General features: G+C 54.0%; 6 protein-coding genes across 6 annotated transcripts; 4 read left to right on the top strand and 2 right to left on the bottom strand.

Annotated features, from left to right (window-relative positions):
- Nucleotides 1-563: 563 nt before the first annotated feature.
- JCM15063_000512 (uncharacterized protein) lies at nucleotides 564-6312 on the top strand (the record flags this gene model as incomplete). The annotated part of the gene is made up of 6 exons (XM_076678430.1): nucleotides 564-1724; nucleotides 1790-2178; nucleotides 2250-2309; nucleotides 2379-2747; nucleotides 2810-6100; nucleotides 6168-6312. The coding sequence occupies 6 exons, from the start codon at nucleotides 564-566 to the stop codon at nucleotides 6310-6312; spliced, it is 5415 nt and encodes a 1804-aa protein (XP_076534413.1).
- Nucleotides 6313-7028: 716 nt separating this feature from the next.
- On the bottom strand, nucleotides 7029-8228 carry JCM15063_000511 (uncharacterized protein; the record flags this gene model as incomplete). Its single annotated transcript, XM_076678429.1, has 1 exon — nucleotides 7029-8228. The coding sequence occupies one exon, from the start codon at nucleotides 8226-8228 to the stop codon at nucleotides 7029-7031; it is 1200 nt and encodes a 399-aa protein (XP_076534412.1).
- Nucleotides 8229-8841: 613 nt separating this feature from the next.
- On the top strand, nucleotides 8842-10593 carry ERV41 (Erv41p; the record flags this gene model as incomplete). The annotated part of the gene is made up of 10 exons (XM_076678428.1): nucleotides 8842-8934; nucleotides 9021-9219; nucleotides 9285-9355; nucleotides 9421-9567; nucleotides 9627-9674; nucleotides 9734-9782; nucleotides 9842-9923; nucleotides 9996-10216; nucleotides 10293-10403; nucleotides 10475-10593. 10 exons carry the CDS (start codon nucleotides 8842-8844, stop codon nucleotides 10591-10593), a joined length of 1140 nt encoding a protein of 379 aa, XP_076534411.1.
- A 183-nt stretch (nucleotides 10594-10776) lies between these two features.
- On the top strand, nucleotides 10777-12667 carry JCM15063_000509 (uncharacterized protein; the record flags this gene model as incomplete). The annotated part of the gene is made up of 10 exons (XM_076678427.1): nucleotides 10777-11331; nucleotides 11401-11468; nucleotides 11539-11580; nucleotides 11650-11688; nucleotides 11758-11834; nucleotides 11911-11981; nucleotides 12053-12129; nucleotides 12200-12358; nucleotides 12436-12504; nucleotides 12571-12667. The coding sequence occupies 10 exons, from the start codon at nucleotides 10777-10779 to the stop codon at nucleotides 12665-12667; spliced, it is 1254 nt and encodes a 417-aa protein (XP_076534410.1).
- Nucleotides 12668-16069: 3402 nt separating this feature from the next.
- Nucleotides 16070-17129, bottom strand: APS1 (Aps1p; the record flags this gene model as incomplete). The annotated part of the gene is made up of 8 exons (XM_076678426.1): nucleotides 16070-16144; nucleotides 16232-16297; nucleotides 16393-16420; nucleotides 16492-16542; nucleotides 16604-16700; nucleotides 16764-16838; nucleotides 16919-17002; nucleotides 17099-17129. The coding sequence occupies 8 exons, from the start codon at nucleotides 17127-17129 to the stop codon at nucleotides 16070-16072; spliced, it is 507 nt and encodes a 168-aa protein (XP_076534409.1).
- Nucleotides 17130-17417: 288 nt separating this feature from the next.
- On the top strand, nucleotides 17418-19928 carry TPS1 (alpha,alpha-trehalose-phosphate synthase (UDP-forming) TPS1; the record flags this gene model as incomplete). The annotated part of the gene is made up of 11 exons (XM_076678425.1): nucleotides 17418-17648; nucleotides 17759-17774; nucleotides 17841-17987; nucleotides 18052-18171; nucleotides 18246-18504; nucleotides 18564-18697; nucleotides 18771-18844; nucleotides 18908-19303; nucleotides 19380-19452; nucleotides 19542-19696; nucleotides 19782-19928. The coding sequence occupies 11 exons, from the start codon at nucleotides 17418-17420 to the stop codon at nucleotides 19926-19928; spliced, it is 1752 nt and encodes a 583-aa protein (XP_076534408.1).
- Between the last annotated feature and the right edge of the window lie 332 nt (nucleotides 19929-20260).

The raw sequence follows: 20260 nt of genomic DNA, 5'->3' as shown, positions 1-20260 counted from the left end.
GAGGTCGCCGTCCGGACTCACGCATACATCCAAGCGTCATTCATCAAGGTTGGCTGCTCAAAAGGCAGACAAGGATGAGCCAAGGAAAACCGCACTGGAGCAAAGACGCAAGAGCGTCCCTATCGCGCAAAGTGTGACATGCTGATGCTTGGACCGGTTTGAGACGCTCCTCTCATGCCGCCGAGCGCAATTCCTGGCGCGTGTTCCCCGATCCTGCGGTATCCTTCCGACCGGACAAAGGCATGCGCGTCGCGACTGATGCTTCTCCGAGACTTGACCGGGCTGACCCCGGACTCGAGCACACGCGATCGCGCGAGGTCGTGTTGGTTTCACGGCGAGGGGGTGCCGATACTACGACCGTATCACGCTCGCTTCCACTCTTCGCCCAAACCCTTGCATCGTCGTGTATATTCCGTCGTTACTGTCGCCTCGAACGCAGCGCAATCGCACCTGATCGACCGGCAACCGTATTCTTTTTGGGTCCGTTCTCGTCGTCGGGTTATAGTGTCGCCTGTCGCTGACCACTGCATTCGATTACCAGACACGCGCTCGAGGTGAGAACCATGTCGAGCAGCATCCTGCCGCCTCCTCCGCCTCCGCCCTCCTTTCAGCCTTTGCGACAAGCGAGAGCGAGCAAGAATCAGCGAGCTCACCGCCTGTCCGTCTCGTCCACCTCCCGAAACCCGTTCACCCTGCTTCCCTCGAACGCGACATCGACGTCGCCCTTCGCTTCTGGGCAAGGCTTGCTCAAGCCCCCGCCAGTCGCGCTGCTGAATGATCGGAGAACGACCCGAACCGGCGCTTCGAAGCGGCTCAAACCTCTAGGCGCCACAGGCAAGATGAGAGAGAGCAGATGGGAGCATGGAACCCTCGGGCGTACGCTGGGCTCAACAGGCGGAGCAACCGAAATCTTGCTCGATCTCAACGCAGTGGCGAACTCGACGTTGGGGCTCGGACTCGGCGCGCCGATCTCGCTCGGCCTCAATGCTCGTTCGACCATCGCCTCGGCACTCGACGCGCCGCTCTTGCAGTCTTCAGCTCCCGTTACAAAACCCGCGACATCCGATTTATTGACTCCCCCCGGATCAGCTTCGTCCTCTCCGACTCGTCCTACCTCGTTCGATGCGTCGTCCCTGTCGTCGCTCGGATCTCTGGCATCTTCTCGACGTCACTCGCGTCTCGGCATGCTCAAACACCGCAATAAGGCTCTCTCGTCGAACGCAGTCAATTCGTCGATCCTTAAAGAGCAGCACCCTCGTTCGCCTTCGATCGACATCACTTCGGTCTTTCCTCAAGCGAATCCAGGCGAAGGCGAGGCAGGAGACGCTTTTCAGCTGTTCGAAGAAGCGTTCCCATACCCAACGAATGATCAAGTGTCGGACAGCGCAACTTCCCCTCTGGTCAAACTGCTGTCTTCCCCGATGATCTCGACTTCAATGCCGGCTCCCTCCTCCGTCGATGCCGGTGCTGCGGCTAACGCTTCCGCAAGCGCGAAGCACAGTCCCGAGAGCGACAACAAGCGGACTTCGATTGGAAGCGTCAAGGGACTGAAGGAGCTCGAGCTTGTCAAGAGGAGGTTGAGCTGGGAATCGATCGCCTCTGCAACCCAAACAACTCCGCTTCATCAAGTCGAGGATCCGTCTCCTGAACAAGATGCCGAAGACGAGCCCATGACGGACGAAGAAAAGTTTCAGGATGCGCTCGAAGACAGTGGCATGCCGGACGTACGCTTGAATTCCAGCTCATCCCAGCGAGATGTACGCTGACTCTCACACTATTGTGCTTACAGATCCCGTCTGCGCTCCTGCCGAGTCCGCCTCGCATCTCGGCGACAAAACGTTCGACATTCCCTTCGATTCCGTCGAATCAGATCTCGCCCATCGTGTCGCTCGCGACCGAAGACACGATCTCGTTTGGCTTGGGACTCGGAATCGATATGCCTGCGCGTACGAGCCGTGCTATCGAGCCCGAACAAGTCCAGGGACCACTCAAATTTGACGAGCTCAAGGAGCGAGACGACAAGCCTCTTGCGATCGAAGATGTCAAAGGTCTCGGAATCGATCGTTTCAACGAGCCGGCTACGGGGATCCATGACGGTATGGGTCTCGGCTTGGGGCTCGGGCTCGGATTGGACTTTGAGGGAGCCTCGCTGCACGAGAGGAGGACTGTTGGTCAGCAGTGAGTTCCCTCTTTCTCTTGGCGAATGCTTTCGAAGCGATCGCTGAGGCTCGGTGCCGCGACTCTTTCAGTATCGAAGAGGAGAAAGCTGGAATGAAGCAATCTCAGAAGCAACTCGAGGAGCTTTTCGAGTACGTACATTGGATACTGCTTAGAACGACTGAAGATGTGACCGCTAAAGAAAATTGCCGTCTCAACAGAGATCCGCCGACTCCTCTGCTCGCACCCGCCTCTTCGGTCGCGGCTCCTTCCGACAGTGTGGCGCCTTCGACTCCCATCCTTTCGACGATCCAGCGTCAGGGACCCGCTTCCGTCAAGCATGTCTCGCCCCGCCGCCAGCCTCGATCGCCTCCCCGAGCAAAGAAGGTTTCGCTCCTCAAGCTGCCCACGTTGAGCCAGAAGATGAAGAATCAGAAGCTTCCACTTCAGGGCGGACAGGTCAAGAGGATCTATCCTCGCACCATGGCTGGAACTCTAAGTGCTCCTCCAGAGCAGGCAGAGCTCGGCAGGAAGATCAAAGAGGCCAAGCTCAAGAGCAGCTTGCAGCATCTCGTGTCGACTTCGAATACGTGAGCTCGTCCAGACAAGCGCTCTCAGAAATTTCCACTAACTCGTGGCCCACATTTATCAGCTCGCCGATGATGCAGCAAGAAGATACATACTACGGTTCTCCGAATCTCTCGGATTTGCCCGGCTCATTCCTCGCTTCTCCTGTCCTGCCCACCTCGTTCGCCGACTTCAGCCACTCGCCTCTGTCGCCCTCTCCGACTCCGACACCCACTGCGACTCGATTTGCTCGCATGCGTCGAGGCGGAAACCAGACGGCACCCCTTCCGGACTACACGATCACAGCTCAGAACTCGTTGTCGCCCATCCTGCCCACGACGACCCCCGGCGCGTCCACCTCGACGTACTGTCCGCCGGTCGCATCATCGTCTTCGTCGTCTCTCCTCGAACCTCATTCGATGCCGGGTACGCCAACGCTCGTCGGTACTCCTACGCTCGCGGCTTCGCCTTCTCTCGCGAGCGACATCTCCGCACCGTCGACCCCTGTTCCGGATCAAGTCGTGCAGAACGCCACGGCTGCTGCTGAGACGACTGCCGCTGGTGCCGCAGCTGCAGCAGCAGCCGAAGCGGGTCACGCTCAGGGAGCGCAGATGAATCAGCAGCTCTTCGACGCAGCCATCGCGTCCACCATCCTCGGAGCGATCGTTTGTATCGGCGCCGTCAGTTGGCTCGCGATCAGCGTGTTCAGAAAGAGCAAAGGTGACAAGAGGAAGGGCTACTCGGGCAGAGGCATCGGCAGTGACGACTCGAAGCGGTTCTCGGACGATCTCGACGACGAGAAGTACAGAGCTTCTGCTGCATCGACTCCGCGTGGCGGCGGCAACGGAGACCGACTCAGCATCGCAGCTCGAGGTATCTCGGCGCCGATCCTGACCGACTTGCCGAAACCGCCACCTCTCGCCCGCCTTTCGTTCCCGCCTGGCAATCACGCCGGTTCGGACCCTACAGAAGGCCCCGAGCGCTCTTTCTCCTCGCACTTTGACGCTTGGGTCGATGCATCAACGAGACGAGCTCTGCAAGGCGCGAGTACCGAGGACCACGGAGGATACCCCGAAGAGGCGGTCAGAGGAGATGGCATGAGTACGAACGAGCGCAGGATGAGTCGGGCCAGTCGGCACTCAGTACAGAGCTTCGCCACCGCCTCAAAGAACTACTCGAGGAGTCTCCACACGACGGGCAACCGTTCGAGCTATCGATCCTCGACTGGTCCGTCGCTGATTGACTCGACTTGGTCGGCTCGTCCCGGTACCTCGTACTCTTCTCGCACCTCTCACCATGACCCTTTGTCGAAGGAGTACACTGGGCTCGACTCGACAGCACCTCCCAGACTGCCGTCTCCGATCCTTCGCAACAGCATCGATACTTCTGATGTTGCAGCGTACTTTGCCACGCCGCCAGATACGCCTACCAAATCACTTCGAGCCTACCTGAACGAGGCGGAACCTCCTGTTCCATCGTTGCCGTCCGACTATCGCGATCTGGCTTCCTCCGTCTCGTCGTCCAATATCAAGACGCGTCCCCGAGGCGCCTCGAGGTCGAACGGAAGCAAGACTGCTACGAGTGCTTCGAAAGCGAGCGCCCTCAAGTCGAACATGAAGACAATGCCGGCGCTCAACTCGATCATCACGCCTGATGAAGGGCACGAATCGCCGACAGAAGCAGCTCTGCGGAAGCTTGAGAAGCGTCGAGCGACGGTCGATGGGGGCATTCTCGCAGATGGGCTGCAAGCGCTTTTGTTCCAGGCTCAGCTCGACTCGCCGACCAAAGGGATCACCGACAGCAACACGCAAGAGAACCCCGACCTGTTCAACTCGTCGTCGGGCGGAAACGGTAGCGCTCAAATCAAACGCAATTCGGCCACTCTGTCGACTAGCGCTTCGTCTTCGACATCAGGCTCGAAAAGCAAGTCGCCGAAAAAGTCGCGGCCTCAGACGATGCCCCATATGCCTCCGACAATTGTCGTCTCATCGGATCAGCAGGTGCCTCCGCCCACGCCTGGCTCTCGTCAGCGTACTCGCAGCCGAACGAAGACGTCGGACTCGAACGAAGCTCGACACCCCGATCCGCGCGCCTCGATCAAGACGTATGAGCAGAACCTCCCTTGGCTCGCACACTCGCCTTCGTCCAACTTTTCCGTCCACCCTCGCGACGACGCTGGCTCAGTGATCGATCCGGAGATGCGTTCGATTCGCCACTTCTCGGTCGACACAAACCGCTTTTCGGTCGACTCGATGCCAGCACCTCCGAAGCGATTCTCTCAAGATTTCGCTTCGTTTGCCGCGGGCCGTGCGTCTCAACATGCTGCGCTCGACTCGCTCGACATTGCTTCGAGACGGCTTGCATCGGAAGACGACCTCGCTTCGCAAGGCGGAGACGGAGGTCACGACACCGATGAAGAAGAAGCTCGTCGAACGCAGCGACGCAAGACTCTGCTCTACTCGGTCTACAAACAACGCGGGGTCGACCTGAGTCCGACCTCGGCTGCGCTCGCTGCTTCGCCGAGCGCCAACACGAGTAGCACGTCGCCTGATTCGCTCAACACGCTCTCGCGGACGTCTCTGTCGGACGAATCAAACGTCGATACTCCGACCAAGGGTGTCGCGCGAGATCAACTCGTCAACAGCTTCCCCTCTCCCCCGCCTCTCCCCGAAGCTCCGGCTTTCGCGAGCTTGGTCGCGAATCTCGAATCGACGATGGATGCTGCAGCTTCTCTTGCTGGCCCATCTGTCTCCGCGACGACAGCGAAAACCAACCAACCTCCGACTCCGAGCAACTCAGTCAAGTCTCCTGGTCGATCACGCACCGAGACTGTCGCGCAGACGAACGAGAACGATCCGACCGCTGCTTTCTCGCCGACGAGTCCTGCCCCTCCGGCTCGTCCCCCCAAATCTCCAATTCGCATGAGCATCGTCCCCGACTCTGCAGTTTCTCCCTCGTCTCGCATCCCGCTCCCAAGTCGTCAGCCAGTTCGCCAGCCGTTCTCGAACGTCAACTCGGCAAACGGAGGGGTCAATTCGATCCGAGGACCTCTTGCACCTTCCGCGTCTTCGACTGCCGTCTCCAAACCTACCACAGTCTCTGCTCCTCCGGTGCGCTCTTTCGCCGCCGAGCTGCAGGAATCGGTCGGCAACCCTGCAGAAGGCTACGATTCCGACACGCTCATGTCGGGAATGGCATGGAACAAGCCTGGACGTTCGTTCTTTGCCAATGCGGGCTCGATGAGCAACTCGAGCAGCGGTTACGGTTTCGGCGGAGGCATGTACTCGACGAACCCGGGCAGTATGGAGTCGATGGAAGAGGTCGTCGCAATCTCTCAAGCCGAGACGGTGCAATTCGGTCGTTCGCGAGCTAGCGGGTCAGTTCCTCTCTCGTCTATCTTTTCCTTTCGAATAACCAGCTAAATCCGCTTTCTTCACTCGTAGTATTCCTCAATTCTCCTGGCGTCGCAACACTGCCGGAATCGCTTCTTCCGGGATCGGTCAATACGATTCGGAAGAATCTGCCTACGAAGAGAGCGACGCCGAGACGGCCATGTTCCGAGCTCGAATGGAGCCCATCGCAGAGTGAAAACCCTTGTGCCCTTCTATCCTTATTCAATTCTTGTTATTTCCAAGACCGTTTCCCGTCTATCTATCTTCCTGTCCTTTTCGTAGACGTGTAGCTCTGTATCACATTCTGCCACTGTATCTACATTTCAATTCGCGTGTTTTAATGAAAAAGAAGCTGAAGCACACACAGCTTCTTGTCGAAGTTCTAACTGTTGGCAATGACATCCGGGTCCTCGGAGCTGATCTATAGGGATATCACCCAGACGCGGGAAAATGTGCGCTCTTCCATTAGAGTCTCACTATGTCGTACAGCTTGCCCGTCTTGAAGCACATGAGCCAGATCACGCAAAGAAGAGGCTTCTTGAAGCGTAAGTCGGCCTACAGGATTAAGGAGACAAATCCGTCTACAAAGTACGCTCATTCAGCCTCACAAGGGGCGAGGTAGAGTCCGCAACTGTTGACGATGGGCCGCCTATTTGCTCGAAAGAGGCTGATTCTGCGTTCCTCTCGATAGGTGCCCCTCGTGAACACTTTCTCGGAGATCTTGGATTCATCTTGGCTGCGCTGGCATTCTCTTGGCTCAAAAAGAAAAAAAGAGAAAGATGAAGAGAAAGAGGATGACCAGAATACAAGAGGAGAATCGGGAGCACGTATACAGAGCTTTATAGGATAGGTATATTCAGCTCGTATCGATAGATACGAGCCTACTTTGTAGGCACCTGCGACACAACGGGATCATTGTGGAACGTCACGCTTGCGTCTCTCTCGCCTGGCTCGGCACGTAGTTCTATCCTGTATGCGACGATGGGCTCGTGGGTCTGTTCCTTTCAGCTGCTGCATCAAGAAATCGCGATCCTTTTTCGGTAGCCCCCGAAGGCCGGGGACGTCTTGAGCCGGGAAATGTGCGGGTTGCTGCTGAGTGATAGTCCCGCTGACATTGTACACGTCCTCTAATGGGTGTGTGGAGGACTGCTGGAGTGCATTCGGGGTACTGAAGTGATGGTCTGGGTGCTGAAAGTGCTCTTGAGACTTGCTCCACGATGGATGACCCTGTTCCTCCAGCATTTCCCTCGGATCCGCTTGACTGGAATCGGTCTTCTCGTGGTCTGTCCCATATGGGAAAGTGACCATGCCGTTGCCATTTCGAATTGCATTGCGCAACCAATCATTGTGCTCGTCCGATAAGCTCTTGAGGACGGGGGCGGTCCCGTTCGGAGCAGCAGCATAAGCGAGATCCTCCCACATGCTGGTGTCTCCGGTAACGTGCAACGGCCGAGCCTTTAGGTGGAGCGATGCGAGCTGCTGGTTTGAAATCGAGGAATTGAAGTGATTGGATACATGGGTTGCGCGCTGAAAGTGCTCTTGAGGCTTGACCCATGATGGATGGCTATCGGTAACTTGCTGATGAGGCACGGAGGCAGGTGAGGAGCGTTGCTGAGGAGGGTATGGTCCTGGAAGTCGACGACCTTGAGGGAAGAATTGCGACGGCGTTTCCAGGTGATGGGCAGGCGGCCACGGTGTCTCAATCGATGCATCAGACAGATGAGAGTGAATCGAAGCGTCCGAGAAGGAAGAGGCGAGGCCGATTGATCCGTGCACGGAAGGATCGTGCGGGGGGTACCAGGCCGTTCCTTCCAGGGAAAGATCGTGAGGAGTGTGCGTTTCGGGCCACGATGTGTTACTCCAGCGATGATCAGTATTGAGATCTCCCAGGTCGGTAAGGTCATGCGGCAAGTTCGTGTTGAACCTTGCGTAGCCCAGCGAATGCTGAGGATAATAGTAGTCCTCCTGCTGAACAACATTCGGGTGCAGGGCCTCCGATGCAAACTGCTGGTAGCGATGCTGTCGGTGCTGTTCGTGCTGTTCGTGCTGTTCGTGCTGTTCGTGCTGCGGGTGCGTAGCGAAGTTGGTATAGTGATAGTATGACGGGTCCATCTCGGGCGATCGATTCGGGGATGTCAATGGGTTGACAGTGTGGGGGAGGGAAGAGGGACAAGGGGCACACAATCAACGATCGTCAAAGTCGAGGTCAGAAGCAAAGCTCGAGTCGCTCAGCACGAGCACTTTTGCGGCCTTTGCGCAAGCTGGGGATGTGCTCTGCGAAAAACCTCGTGGGAATTTCGATTGAGCAGTGACCCACGTTTTCGGGCCAACACTGGGCGCTTGCATCCACCCTTGTCGGACTCGACTATCAGCGGCGATGGAGGAGAAAATGCGAAACAAGTCGGCCAAGCAGTGGCGAGCGGCCATGAACTATGGGCAGCAGAATCTCGCAAAACTTGAAGCAGCTGCAACGCTAATGCATATCCCCGAGCGTGAGACGAGATGTACGATTGTTTTCTTGAGAAAGGTGACCAAGCCGATGTGATTCACGCCTGTCGTGGATTCGCGACCACGACGCGCAGCGCGCCCATCTCGCGTGATTGTAGAGCAGCCACGAGCGTTGGAATAGAGAGTCGTGATCAAGTAGGAAGAAAAGCTACCTTGCACGACGCGAGCGCGCTGCGCGACCTGAATCCTCCGACACCACACGTCAGACGCTTCCCCGATGGCCGCTCCAGACATGTCGGCCGACTCGAGCTACTTTGCGTCGCTCTTGACCAAGCCCCCACCGCTGACTGCGTTCGACGCGTTTCGCAAGGTGCGTTCACCGCATCGTTCAACGTCTCGGCACGGCTCCACCCGCGCTGCACTCACTTGCTGACTTTGTCGCTTGTCCGACTATAGACCAATTCGACTTACAAGGAGAAGACGACCCGTGGTGGATTCTTCACCGTCGTGATCGCGCTTGTCGTTGCGCTGCTAGTCTGGACGGAAGCACGCGAGTATCTCTATGGTGAAGCCGACTACTCGTTCAGTGTCGACCGGGGCATCTCACACGAGTTGCAGCTCAATTTTGACGCGACCATCGCGACACCCTGTCACTGTTAGTCTCGTCGAGAATCCCTTCTTCTTGCTGCTGAACTCAAATTCTGATCGCTTGCCCTACAGACTTGACGGTCGATGTGAGGGATGCAGTTGGAGACCGGCTTCACATCAGCGACGAGTTCGAGAAGGAAGGCGTGCGTCGAACCTTTCCCGCTTTGAAACCTCTTGCTCCCAAGCTGACCGGCGTCGCTCCGTGCAGACCTCATTCGATGTTGGAACGGCACGGATACTTGAAAATCTACGGAGTCGACCAGAGTTGTCCGCCTCCCAAATGCTGAAAGGCTCAAAGGGCAAGAAGCAATTTGCAAAGACAAAACATGTGATCGAGGATGGTCCTGCTTGTCGAGTACGTCGTTAGATCTTACTCGTCAAACATGATCCGTGCTGATTCGCGGGATTGATCAGATTTATGGATCGATGGATGTCAAAAAAGTCACGGGCAACTTGCACATTGTAGGTATACTCGAGCGATTCTCACGCAGGAGCGCTTACTGAACGCGTCTTCGCAACAGACTACGCTCGGCCATGGATACATGAGTTGGGAACACACCGATCATGCCTGTAGGCTAGAGACCGCTCATCATCTCTATTCTAGTCTACTGACGCGATGTTGCGCACAGTGATGAACCTGAGTCACGTCATTCACGAGTTCTCTTTCGGCCCGTACTTTCCCAAGATTGTCCAACCTCTCGATCATTCGGTGTAAGCACACGATGTCATTTCGTAGGGCTTTTCCAGATCTACTTGACTGACTTGGGATGATCGCTTTCGCAGGGAGCTAACCGAAGCTCGCAAGTCTCAAAACCTTCGGGCCCCATGCATGTCTGTCAAGCTGACCTTTGTTTGCCGGTGCTCGATAGACTTTCACATCTTCCAGTATTTCCTCAGTGTCGTGTCAACGACGTATGTCGATGCGCGGCGGAGGATCATGCATACAAACCAGTACTCGGTGACAGACATGGACCGAATCACCGAACACGGCAAAGGTGTTCCAGGTTCGTGCAGCTCTTGCTTCCTTGTTTCAGTCGAGAATCCAAAAGACTGAGGGATGCGAGTGATCTGCATACATAGGCATCTTTTTCAAATACGACATTGAACCCATGTCGTTGACGATCAGGGAACGGACGACGACTCTGATCCAGTTCCTCGTACGATTAGCGGGTATCATCGGAGGAGTCCTCGGTGAGTCTTGTCGCACATCTCGCGAGACTGCTGTCCACAAATCACTGATTGCTCGCCCGCGATCATACTAGTCTGTTCCGACTATGGGTTTAGGACTGCAGATTTCCTGTTGCAGGGATTGCTTGCGAAAGATAGCGAGCCACTACCAGGGTTCCCGAAGAGTCCGAGACCGAAAACTCCGAAACTTTGAATCCAGATCTTTTACAAATAGACTTGACAGAAACGTGCATGTGTTGTAACAATCGCAGGGATCAAGTACTCTGGCTGACGGTGGTTTGAATAAAAGTCGAGAGACCCGGTGTGGGCGCGACCTCAGACGCGCGCGACGGGGCGCTCACCGAAGGCTTCACTCTCACTCTCTCCACGCGTAGCGATGTCTGCCACTACGGGAGGAGGTCGCAAACGGTCCAACAGTGTCAAAGAGACGCTCGACGCGTTGGAACCTACCCGAACCGACCACCGCATCGGGACCGCTTCGGCTTCATCTGCGAATGCTTCGCTCACGCCGCACCAACGCAAGAAGGGCGTCAAATTACCATGGGAAGCTACGGGCAGGCTCAGCTGGCTCGTTTCGCCCCTCAAGACGTTCCAGGTGATTGCCATGACCGTCATCGCGTGGTACGTCCTCGAACACGGCTCGACGGCGTACTCGGGCTCGAACAACCCGCTCTCGCACCTACTGTTCATCTCGCACCCGCTCGTACCTCAACTGGGAGAGACGGAACTCAAGTACGGCAAGGGAGTGTACGATCTCGCGTTCCTCGGGTTCTACATCATCGTGTTTTCGTTCTTGAGGCAATCGATCACCGAGTTCTTGATCCGACCCCTTGCGAAATCGTTGGGACTCAAGACCGAGTCGAAACAGGCGAGGTTCATGGAACAAGCCTATGCGGTCGTGTACTTTTCCGCTTCGGGCGCGTTTGGTCTCGTATGCTTTCGACTCCTGGTCATGTCGTCGCTGTGAGGTCCGAGGCTGACGCGTTGTTGGGTGTTTCAGTATGTCATGTCGAAGCAACCCACGTGGTGGTACAAGACTGAGCACATGTGGCTCGAATACCCTCACTGGTGAGTTCTTCACGTTATTTGCCTTTTGGCAATAATCGGTTCTTCATTGATGGTCCTCTTGAACGCACAGGAGAATGTCGGGTCTCCTCAAGTCTTACTACCTGTTGCAGTTGTGAGTCTTTGGCTTTGTGAGCAAAGTGCGTCTTTCAGCGACTGAGATATCCTTCTTTTGGTACCTCAGCTCGTACTGGTGTCAACAAATGATCATCTTGGTCCTCGGGTAAGCTCTTGAGGTTCTGAGACGCTTGAACAATATGAATACTGACTTGAGGATGCATACTTGCTCTAGCCTCGAGAAGCCTCGTTCTGATTTCAAAGAACTCGTCATTCACCACATTGTCACGCTTTGGTTGGTCGGTTGGAGTTGTAAGGCCGACCTTGTCGAGTTTGCTCGCTCACAAGCAGATCAGACTCTTACGGCGTGTCTTTTGTGCGGAAACAGATACGATCAACCTGACCATGATTGGTACCATGATCTTCGTCTCGATGGATCTGCCCGACATTTGCCTAGCCGTGAGTACAGAATCTTGTCATTTTTCCATTTGCAAGCGCTTGACTCTAACAGTTCCCGATCGCGTCCACAGTTCTCAAAGTGCCTCAACTACCTCGACTTGCAACACACTTCCGAAGTCTCCTTTGTCTTCTTCCTGGTCGTCTGGCAGTAAGTCTTCTTGTCACTTTCCTTCCGGATCTACGAAAATTTTCTGATTTCTCTCGGACGCGTTTTACAGCTACATGCGACACTACCTCAACTTGTTGATCTTGCATTCGGTTTGGACCGAGTTTGACTTGATCCCGAACGTATGGAGGTCGTTCGACAGTTCGAGACAAGGATGGTGGGTTCTCGAAGGTCTCGCGAAAGGAACGGGTCAGATCCCTCCTTGGATCAAGTAAGTCGCTTTCTTCGAATCGGTTTACGAGCGATCACGGGCCTTTTCTTTCTGACGGACTTCGAGAAAACGCACAGGTATCAAATTTTCGCACCGATCCTCGCTTTGCAACTCGTCAACTCGTTCTGGTCCTACTTGATCTGGAGGTAAATACAAAACAAACTGCCATGCCAAAAAAAAAGTACTGACTGATCCCTGTTTCTGGCTTTCAGGATCTTGTTCCGAATGTTGAGGGGCAATGCTGCGAAAGACGTTCGAGAAGAAGGAGAAGACGAAGAGGACGAAGTTGAAGAGAAGAAGAAACGTTGAATCTGAAGCCGTGGTTCAATCGATTCCAAGGCGCAGTTTCATGATTCTACGGCGCTATCCGATTTTAATGCAGACTTTTCCTTTTTTTTCATCATTTAAAAGCGCCTTGGATTCTGGGGAAACACAAGATTTCGCTGGAAAAAGGTAGATAGTCGTCTCGTTGCAACTAGTGATTGTCCAGAGACTATTGGAATCGCTGTCCCTGAGACCCGAAGAAGACAATGAGCTACTGAGGTCGATTGTAATAGTACCAGTCAGGGTTTTGCGCTTAGACGAGACTAGGTTAGTTCTTCTAGCAAGCAGTGGCAAGATACGATCGCGCTCACCTTGCCACGCTGTCCAGCTGAGGCCGCTCCTCTGCGTGATCTGATACTCGTACTCTTCGATGAGCATCCACAGCCGTTGCAGTTCTACTGGTGCTCGTGTCGCTTCGTCGCTATCGTTCAAGGTTTCCCCACTGAGGTTGCTCCAGGCTGTTCTTCGCGCCCTCAGGAAGGCTGTTCCTTGCCTCCTCGCTTCGGCCCTCAGAAGGGCGCGTCGACTGTACAGTGTCTCGAGATCGTCCTGTCGCACCTCCCCATGTCGAGCAAAACGTCCAGGCAGACACAGAACAGAAACAGAACTCACGGCGTTGTCCCGGTGAGACAGTTCCGGTACCGACTGCCTTGGTACAGGGCGATAACGCTGAATCGGAGACTGCTGAACAGCCATTCGAACGGCGTGGGACTGCATGGTCAGCACGTTTTTCGAGAGGAAATCAGCACAAAAGTAAATGAGCTCGCCCTTGGGGATTCGCGGTTGTCCTAAGATTCGATCATCAGTGTGATAAATCTCACTCTTACTGATGAACAACGCACAGCAGGCCCGACGAATAGATCAGCAGCACGGTTCAGCAAGCGTGAGACCCGATGCCCCGAGTTTTCGTTGTTTTCGTCATTGCGACGCTAGAGCACAGACTTATCAGAGTCATGATGAGTGAATAAGGAGAGAAAGCAGCCAACTCGTCGTTGCCCCCACCAGTTGCGACCTGTTTGACTGGCAGAACCGTCGTTGTTGCCCTGTTAAAGAAGAAGCAGCACTCGCAAGCATCTTGTGACGGTACACTCCAGGCTTCAGAGACTCACCGGCATGGTAATACAGCGAGTCTGGTGGCTCTTTGAGAAGTGAAGAGGGGGGAGAAGAAATTGGGAGATTTTCGCTCAGATTTCTTACCGTCCGAACGCCGCGGACTTCGGCGGAAGGGTCTCTCGCGTCATCCTCCGAGCTACAGAGGCGATGTAAACGAATCCTGGCGATCAGGGTTCCGTCCCTTTCGTAGCACTGATGCCGATTCTGTTTCTCTTTGAGTAGAAGGGTGTATCCGTGGTGCAGAGAAGCCTTGGGTTCAGTACACACGAGAGGGTTTTGCACAAACAAGGAAACAGAGAAATGATGGGCTCAAGGAAAAAAAGAGGAACGACGAAAAGATGACGAAAACGAACATAAAGAGAGGGGGTATAGGGTTTCCAGGAAGACCAAGGAAGACGAAGAGAGAGAGAGAGAGATGTCACACTTTCGATCCTAACCGTGTCAAGCCATCTTCTTGTTGTTCTTGTTCCTCCTACGGAGCTCTCGGTATTCGAATGCAGGCTATTTTTCCCATCATTTAAAAAAAGCGAAGCGCCCTGGATTTTGAGCAAAAGAGGATTCCGCTGGGCAAAGGTAGATCGTACAACTAGTGATTGTCAATAGCGCGCATTTGACCGAGCTCTACTACTGTTTGTTTCGAATACATCTTTGCCCATGTCCATAAAGAAGGACAGGGAGGGATCAGGCGGAGAATAAAATCTTCAAAGGCATGAATCCGCGGACAATACGCGCGCGCGCGGACACAGCCAGCTGAAACCCTCTCTCAAACGGGCGGAAAAGGCTTCAATGACGCGGCAGAACGACGTCAAGAGGTCAAAACGGTGGTCGAAGTCGTAAATGCAAGGAGCGTCAGTTCCCCCAGAAGCTGTCTATGATCTGGCACAAATGGTCTTGCAGGTTCCTAGTAAGAGGTCGAGGCTCGTCCTACTTTGCCTGGATACTATTGGGACCGCTATCCCTGACACCCGAGGACGAATAGGAGCTACTGAGATCGGTTGTAATAGTACTAGGCGCGGTTTCGCTCTTAGACGAAACTAGGTCAGTTCTATCAGCGAGCATTCGCACGATGCGATCAAGCTCACCTTGCCACGCTGCCCAGCTGAGTCCACCGTTCTGCGCAATCTCGTGCTCGCAATCTCCAAGAAGCACCCAGAGCCGTTGCAGTTCTGGTGGTGCTCGTGCCGTTTCGTCGCTGGTTAAGGTTTCCCCACTGAGGTTGGCCCAGGCACTTGTTTGCGCCCTCGGGAGGAATTTTTCTTGCGCCCGCGCTTCTGCCTTCAAAAGGGCGCGTCTACTGTAGAGTATCTCGAGATAGCGCTGCCGCACCTCCCCATGTCGAGCAAAACGTCCAGGCAGACACAGAACAGAAACAGAACTCACGGCGTTGTCCCGGTGAGACAGTTCCGGTACCGACTGCCTTGGTACAGGGCGATAACGCTGAATCGGAGATTGCTGAACAGCCATTCGAACGGCGTGGGACTGCATGGTCAGCACGTTTTTCGAGAGGAAATCAGCACAAACGTAAATGAGCTCGCCCTTGGTAATTCGCGGTTGTCCTAAGATTCGATCATCAGTGTGATAAATCTCACTCTTCTGATGAACAACGCACAGCAGGCCCGACGAATAGATCAGCAGCACGGTTCAGCAAGCGTGAGACCCGATGCCCCGAGTTTTCGTTGTTTTCGTCATTGCGACGCTAGAGCACAGACTTATCAGTCATGATGAGTGAATAAGAAGAGAAAGCAGCCAACTCGTCGTTGCCCCCACCAGTTGCGACCTGTTTGACTGGCAGAACCGTCGTTGTTGCCCTGTTAAAGAAGAAGCAGCACTCGCAAGCATCTTGTGACGGTACACTCCAGGCTTCAGAGACTCACCGGCATGGTAATACAGCGAGTCTGGTGGCTCTTTGAGAAGTGAAGAGGGGGGAGAAGAAATTGGGAGATTTTCGCTCAGATTTCTTACCGTCCGAACGCCGCGGACTTCGGCGGAAGGGTCTCTCGCGTCATCCTCCGAGCTACAGAGGCGATGTAAACGAATCCTGGCGATCAGGGTTCCGTCCCTTTCGTAGCACTGATGCCGATTCTGTTTCTCTGAACGAGAAGCGCGTATCCTGGCCTTGGGTTCAGTACACACGAGATTTTTGCACAAACAAGGAAAAAGAGAGAGCATGGGCTCAAGAAAAAAAAGAGGAACGACGAAAAGATGACGAAAACGAATAGAAAGAGAGAGGGGGTATAGGGTTTTCCAGAGACCAGGAAGACGAAGAGAGGGATGTCACACTTTCGATCCTAACCGTGTCAGGCCATCTTCTTGTTGTTCTTGTTCCTCCAATGCATCTGCTTGTCCAACCTGGAGTGACGAGCGAGATTAATATCAGTAAACCCGAGAGAGGGGGATTTGGTATCAGAATCCGAGGGACTGAATGAAAAAACGTACTGCTCTCAAAACTGATTTCTTGCTAGATTCTTGCATCTCTCCTGCAATGATCAATTCATCAAGGATCTGTACCAATTTCGAATGCGAGATGGGAAAAACACCCGGCGGAGAGAGATTAGTTCGCAGTACTGCGAATCGACGGCCGAGCCTTTGCTACATACCGAGTAGGCTTTCTGGTAATTGAAAATACTGCAATCGATGGAACAAAGTCAGAGGATTGCGATTGAGAAGAAAGCATCGGTCGTAGGGGAAAAACGCACAGATCCAATTCGCATACGTTGCCGAAATACCGATCGAGTACCTCGACATAGCTGATATTTATTGAAACGAGGTTCAGCGACAGTGATGGACGAGGCAAGATAGAAGACTTGCCGGTGGATGATCTCGAGGGTAATCAACTCGTTGTCTTGCTGTCCGATACCGCATACAAAGAACAAGCTCGCATACCGTCGATAGACAATCTTGGAGTCTACGCAAGAGGGGATCATCAGCGGGATGAACAGCTGCGCGTGTCGAATCGCCCGGACCATACCTTTGTATTCGAGAAAGTTGCACATGCGCGTTCTGCGAGCTAGCACGAGCTGAGTGACGTCTTTGACAATCTTGGCTGCGACGACCGAACGAACGAGTCAAGCGGATGAGTCGCACAGTGCCATTCGAGGGGAACGAGGGGGGGGTGAAACGTACTCTTGTTGCGGGTCGACATGGTCGTGTACCATTTCGCGAGTCTCACTTTGCCCTGACGCGAGATGAGCAGGACGAACGAGACGCCTGGGACACGAGCAACAAGTGTAGCGGGAGATCCGAGAGGGAGTGAGCGGGTTCAGTCGAACTGATGTACGAGCGAGCGAAGGATGCGTGACCGACCATTGTCACGCTCTTGGAGACCCGAAGACATGTCGTGGTCGCGCGCCGTAGGTGTTGTAGCGGGTGAAGGTGGACGTCGTTGCTCGCGAGCGTCGCGCGCGGTGGCCGCAGCAGCACTTATCATTCATGTCTCGCTCTCTCAAGGAATAGTTCCTTGAAGTCAGGTAGGATTTGTAAGCGTACCACGACCCGTGTATAATTTACAGTATTTTCATGTGGAAACGAGACATGGAAACGCAACGAGATGACACCGCCTCTGCGTCGTTCAAACGTTTCGTTTGCTCTCATTCTCGCTTCACCTCGAACCGACCCACTTGCGATGGAGGAATCTCGCTCTTCGAAGCTCGCTCGCCAGCGCTCGTGCTCGAGCGATACCTCGTTCCACACGACCCGGTTGCGCGCGTCGACTGGACAATTGATCGTCGTTGCGAACCGGCTCCCCGTCACCATCACGGCGGATGCGACCGCCGAAGGGGGCTACCGCTTCTCTGTATCGTCAGGAGGACTCGCTTCTGCACTGTCGGGCTGCAAAAAATCAATGGAGTTTATCGTCCGTTGGGTTTCCTTTTCCGCAGCCGCACTCGCGCATGATCTCACTGACGCTCGTCTCGCTCGCTCCCCGTCGCCTTCTCGCTCGCTCCACATTTTCGCAATCTCAAGTGGATCGGATGGCCAGGCAAGTCCACTCCCTCGAAAAAATGCCAAGAGTCGCAGACTAATGATAATGTCCATGCACCTCTAGGCTTTGACGTGCCAGAAATCGACCGCGACTTCATCACAAAAAAGCTCCAGACAGACTTTTCGTGTATCCCTGTGTACCTCTCGGCCGAGGTCGCAGAACGCTACTACAATGGATTCTCGAACGGCATCCTGTGGCCCTTCTTCCACTGTGGGTTTCCCTTTCGACTGTCCTCTCGCGCGTATTCCTGACTCGCCTCTTGTGCGCGCGACAGACCACCCTGGAGAGATTGCATTCGACGAGACCGACTGGCTCGCGTACCGTCAAGCCAACTTGCTCTTTGCCGAAGCCGTCCAGAGGGAATGCAGTTCGGGCGACATTGTCTGGGTACAAGGTCCGTCCCTTGCCTGCCCTTCCAACGATCGTACCTTTGCGCAGGTCTGACCCATCGCTTTGGAGAAACTCCAGACTATCATTTGATGCTCGTGCCCGTCTTCCTGCGCGACTTGCTCGGACGGGATCCCGCCTCAATGGGAGAAACCGGACGACGCGATGTCGCTGCCATGTTTGATGGTCTCACTCTCGGCCCGAGCGCAGCGCCCGTTCACCACCAAGGAGGTGCAGACACCCCATCCGGCATCAACGGTACTCACGGCAAGACTTTTGTCGCCGAAGTTCAAATCGGGTTCTTCCTGCATACGCCTTTCCCGAGTTCCGAAGTCTTCCGGTATGTTTCGAACCAACTTTGAATAGTCTTGTCATCGCTAATCTTGCGGGAGAATCTAGTACGCTACCTGTAAGAAGGGAGATTTTGTTGGGCATCCTCAACTGCGACTTGATCGGGTTCCACACGTATGATTACGCACGACACTTCCTCTCGAGTGTCTCGCGACTGCTCGGACTCAAATGTCTCCCGAACCGTCAGTCGATCAATTGCTCGAGCCCGACTTGGTTTTTTCCCGCGAGCTGACAATCTAGGTGCTCATACTGCAGGTGTTCACTTGGTCGGTCGACACGCGGATGTCGGTACATTCCCGATCGGCATCGAGCCCAACTCGTTCCTCGAAGTGAGACTCTACCCATCGGGGGTCTGTGCTTTTCCGAATACTGATCACTTTTGAATCTGCCAGTCTCTGACCCAAGACACGGTCGTACAACGAGTGGCGACTCTACGAAGAAGGTTCGAAGGAGTCAAGATCATTGTCGGAGTCGATCGACTCGACTACATCAAAGGAGTCCCGCAAAAACTCCACGCGATGGAAGTCTTTCTCGAAGAACACCCAGAATGGTTGGGCAAAGTCGTCCTCGTCCAAGTCGGAGTTCCTTCCAGACAAGATGTCGAAGAGTACCAAAACTTGAGAGCTTCAGTCAATGAACTTGTGGGCAGGATCAATGGGAGGTTTGGAACGGTCGATTGGATGCCGATTCATTTCTTGCATCGTTCGATCCCGTTCACGGAATTGTCGGCGTTGTACAAGGTTTCGGACGCGTGTTTGATCACGTCGACTCGAGATGGCATGAATCTGGTTCGCCCGCCATTTTCCCTTACCCTTTCATCTCATTATGGTCTCTTGACAAGAAGGTCTTTCCTTGACTACTCAGGTTGCATACGAATACATTGCATGTCAACAAGAAACCCACGGCGTGTTGATCTTGTCTGAATTTGCTGGAGCCGGTCAGTCTTCCTACATTCTCTCTCGTTCTCCCGGCGGTTTCAAGGACAATTGGTCAGGGGCTGACATGATCTCACGCTTTGCCTTATAGCTCATTCGCTCAATGGAGCCTTGATCGTCAACCCTTGGAACACGGCTGAAACGGGAGAAGCGATTCACAAAGCCCTCACCATGACTGCGACTGAACGTGAAGATGCTCATCTCAAACTGTTCCGATACGTGTCTCAATACACTGCTTCCCACTGGGTCAGTCTTCTCTCTCTAGTTTTCCTACTGTATTTGGTTTTCATTCAAGGTGTATTGATGACGTATGTGTAAAACGAAACAACAGGGTACTTCGTTCGTGGCGGAACTTCAAAACATTGCTTACGAACGCAAAGCGATCGCAGAGGAAGATCGCAAGAATGCTGATGATCGAGAGGCGAAAGAAGCGGCTCTGTTGAGACGACATGGGTTGCACCTCACTGGCAAAGCTTGAAAGAAAATCAGAAATCTATGATACGGGACCATCGCAGAACAATTTGTCATTTCTCTTTCTAGATCTCTCTCTTCTCTCATTTCCAATCTGTGTCCGTACGATTATATTCGTGGCAATACTTTTCAGCAGAAATCAGGGTTCAGCAAAGCAATGCAACTTTAGATCTTTCTGAAAAAGCTTCCGGTCCATGTACGGAACTTGGCAGGCGAAAAGGAGCAGGTGTTCATGATTTGTATATACCCAGTGTTCAAACATCATGCGGTAGAGAAATTAAGTGTAGATTTCGATTGATTGTATATGGGTTTAAGCGATTCAGAGAAGAAGAAGAAGGG

This window comes from Sporobolomyces koalae (genome assembly GCF_050403365.1).
Source record: "Sporobolomyces koalae JCM15063 DNA, S_koalae_JCM15063T_v1_ctg14, whole genome shotgun sequence".
Taxonomy (NCBI): Eukaryota; Fungi; Basidiomycota; class Microbotryomycetes; order Sporidiobolales; family Sporidiobolaceae; genus Sporobolomyces; species Sporobolomyces koalae.
Note: the sequence above shows the minus strand (reverse complement) of the source record. Positions and strands in the feature narration are given on the sequence as shown.